Raw genomic sequence first — 4,030 nt, forward strand, 5'->3', positions numbered from 1 at the left:
AGCAAATCCTCTCTTTACTCAATGGATAGAGCTACATCTTAGGTTTAAGATCACATATAGGGATAATTTAAAAATAAACCAACACAAATATTTTTATAATGTGTTAATATGTCATTTTTAAAAATTATTAAATAAGTCATTTTTTATAATATGAATTAATATGAAGAAATTATGAGGACAAATTTGTCAAATTGTAATTAATTTATATTTTTTTAAAATAGATTTAAGGAATGATTATCAAAAAATTAAAATAAGAGAAATAGGTGTAGTATCTTAAATCACGAAAAACAAATGCTATAGAATGAAGGAACCTAGCCGGAAATTTCTGAAATTATTCATTTTATATATTATACATATTTTTAAATTTAAGTTTACAAGTTAAAATGGAATTTATATTTTAAATTTTATATCAAATCAAAAAAACATGACAAATTTTCTAGGAGCACATGAATCTAATTAAACTAAATTATCATTGGAGAGAGCTATTCATAATTATTTGCGTTTTTCAATTCGTTTTTCTTCATGAATTTGTATGATTTTTAAGAATTAAATTTTTACAATAAAAAACAAACACTAGGACTTTCATTCTTTAATATCCCTAACAAAGTGTAAACTTATTTAATCACTTCTCTCCGACTCTTCCTCAATCTACCTCTCCTTAAATTATTACGACCACACCTATTCCTCCTTTTCACATATTCAAATTATCTCAATCTCGCTTTTCGCATCTCGAAGAAACAAGCAAAAATAAAATGAGTTTTGAAGATTGAGGAAATTTCACAAACTGCCACTAAAATAAACTTAATTACTCTCCATAGATATAGTTTGCTAATTACGATTTATAGCTACATGTTAGAGGGAGGAGAGAGGTGAACGAAATTGAGTGAGAGAGGAGAGAGGTGACCGAGAGAGGACATAGAGTAGAGAAATGCGAATTGTATATGTATATCTGTCAAACTGTATATATATATCCGTTAAATAATTGTATATATGTAACTGATATACATGTGTAGTTGTATATCTAGCGATCAATATTGGGAGAGGGAGGAAGAGGCGAGCTAGGAGAGGACAGAGAGTGGAGGGAGGCGAATTGCATATGCATATCTGTCAGATAATTGTATATATATAATGGTATTCAGAGAGAGGCGAACAAGAGATGACAGAGAATGGAGAAAGGCTAATTGTATTTGTATATCTATCATTATGTATAATTTATATTTGATAATGTATAAAAGAGGAGAGAGACGATGTAATTATAACTAAAATTAAGCTATCAATAGTAATCAATAAAAACTATAGATATATTAGCTAATTAACTGATATATATTTACTTATACCCGTAATTTTTCCTTCGGACTGTTTACCCAAAAGTACATAAGAAGGAATGGTTGAAATTAATAGTCAAAAATCAAATAAAAAAAGTGTCTCCTCAAACACGGAATTAATACTGAAAGAGGGTCCCACAGCCAAATTACTTTGACTGCTCACAAATTTTTCCTTTTTTTCCGCATATATAAATACCCCTTTTTTTTCTCATCTTCTCAATATCTTCATACAAACAACACGGAATTCCAACTACTTTTTGAAAAAAATTAAAGCAATGTCTTGTACCGTCGCAATTCCAAACTCACCGGCATTCTCGCCGGCGACTAGGATTCCGGTGACTAATTCACTCTTATGTAAATCGGCTTCATTTTCATCTTCTTCACCTTCTCGGAAATCATCTGAATCTCTAACTCTAACGAAATTTCCTTCATTTACTTTTTCTTCTTTGTCTTCGTCTTCACAATTGAAAATTCTTCTGATTGAGAAATCTTCACCGGAAACGATTAGCCTTAACAGAAATTCTTCTGAGTGTTCAACATCTGCACCGATTTCTACTTCTCCAGCGGTTTCGAAGAGGAAGAGACCTGCTAGATTGGATATTCCGGTCGCTTCAACGAATTTTGGGAATTTTCCGGTAACTCCGACGGCAGCGGCGGATTTTGTTGAGGTTGAAAGCGATGAATATTCTGTTTGTTGTAAACGTGGAAGGAGAGGTGCAATGGAGGATCGTTACTCTGCGCTTGTCAATTTACAAGGAGATTCAAAACAGGTATAATCAATTGTTTAATTCTGAATTTTTAACTATAAAAAATGCATTATTGTTCCCCCAATTTTAGTTCCGATTTGAGCTGTGGAAATAGAAATGCAGACTAAGTACAATAAATCATTGTGATCTGGTGCATAGCGAGAACTTAGTGCATCAGACTATACTTATATGTTAGTGCATCAGACTATACTTATATGTTTCTTAGTTTCCTATGCTATTTGTGAATGGTTGGTTGAAATTGACAAAGGGATTACTTGTTTCAGGGTATTTTTGGTGTATTTGATGGGCATGGAGGACCTAAAGCTGCTGAGTTTGCAGCAGAGCACTTGAATAAGAACATTATGGATGAATTAGTAAGGAGGAATGATGAAGAAGTTGTGGAGGCGCTCAAAAATGGTTATTTAAAGACAGATACCGAATTCCTCAGTGAAGAATTTGGGGGTGGATCGTGCTGCGTAACAGCATTGATCAGAAATGGTGATTTAGTAGTATCTAATGCTGGTGATTGTCGCGCTGTTGTTAGCAGAGGTGGGATTGCTGAAGCACTCACCTCAGATCACAAGCCTTCAAGAAAAGACGAGAAAGATAGAATTGAGACTTCGGTGAGCAACTATATGGATCACTTATCAGTATAACATGTCTTATTTTTCAGGTTACTAATCGTATGATGCTTTATTGTTGTGTAGGGTGGCTATGTAGATTGTTCTAATGGTGTTTGGAGGATCCAGGGATCTCTTGCTGTGTCGAGAGGTATAGGAGATCGTTATCTTAAACAATGGGTAATCGCAGAACCTGAGACTACAGTCATTGAACTTAATCCTGAATTGGAGTTCTTAGTCCTTGCATCTGATGGTTTATGGGATAAAGTCAGCAACCAGGAAGTAGTTGATGCTGCTAGGCCTTTGTGTTGCACAGGCATCAGTAAGCCACAACCATTATTGGCCTCTAAAAAGCTTATCGATCTTGCTGTTTCACGAGGTTCTGTTGATGATATATGTGTGATGATAATTCAACTGCAACAATTTTGGTGAATGTGTAGAAACTGTTGAGTTGCTGGATGAATTCACTCTCAACTAACTTCCGCGGACAATGATGGATTGATAAGATACTGGAGACCTATGTATAGCTGTTTTAACATTTTACCCTGTATAGCAAATTGCTTCTATGACTGAATAGTTTACTCATGAGATCCAAACTAAGACGCGGGAGTCTATATGAATTTCCCAGTTTTTGTATCTGGTTATAAAGAAATTTTCTTGTTTCTTGTTTTCCTTTTCATTTGAATTTCACTGTTTTGAGGTCTGGTTCGAGAAGGCTTAAAAATTCAATGATTGGAGCTTTACTAATTATTTTTTTTTCATCAATATCCGCATTGGAGCTCAACTATTTTGAGTAAATATCTCAAAAGGTCACTCAAGTATGTAAAACTATTTGAGAAAGTCACTAAACTTATGAATTTTCTTTTAAAAAATCACTCAAGTTAAATTATTTTTCTAGAAAATCGTTATAACCAAAAGATAAAAAGATAATTGCACAAACTACTCTTCAAGTTTAGTTTTGTAATACTTACTTCCCTTAAAGTTTATATTATAATATTATTGTTTATTTCTCTTATTTTATTTTATTTTTAATAATTATTTTCTTAACCTAATTATTATTAACATAAAAATTTATGATTTAACTAAATTTCCCTTTATTATATATTGTTTAATTTAAATGATTTTATAACATCTTTTATTCGATTTATCAAAAAACCACAGTAACAGGACTACGGAAGGGATATTCAAAAACTAGTATCCAATATTTAGATGAAATAATTTTTTAAAAACTTATGCAAGGTGGGGGGAAAAGAAATGGTTTTTTTTTCTTAGAGAAAAGATATGGAATCCCTCATGAACTTGTCCGCACAACTTACTTTAACACTTTAACTATACGGGT

The 4,030-nt window shown here is 32.5% G+C and overlaps 1 protein-coding gene across 1 annotated transcript; it reads left to right on the plus strand.

Moving 5' to 3' along the window:
• The first annotated feature begins 1,549 nt into the window (after positions 1 to 1,549).
• On the plus strand, positions 1,550 to 3,354 carry LOC125874770 (putative protein phosphatase 2C 53). The gene is made up of 3 exons (XM_049555791.1): positions 1,550 to 2,095; positions 2,356 to 2,694; positions 2,779 to 3,354. The coding sequence occupies exons 1-3, from the start codon at positions 1,601 to 1,603 to the stop codon at positions 3,121 to 3,123; spliced, it is 1,179 nt and encodes a 392-aa protein (XP_049411748.1). The 5' UTR covers positions 1,550 to 1,600; the 3' UTR covers positions 3,124 to 3,354.
• Positions 3,355 to 4,030: the final 676 nt, after the last annotated feature.

This window comes from Solanum stenotomum, chromosome 8 (assembly GCF_019186545.1).
Source record: "Solanum stenotomum isolate F172 chromosome 8, ASM1918654v1, whole genome shotgun sequence".
Taxonomy (NCBI): domain Eukaryota; kingdom Viridiplantae; phylum Streptophyta; class Magnoliopsida; order Solanales; family Solanaceae; genus Solanum; species Solanum stenotomum.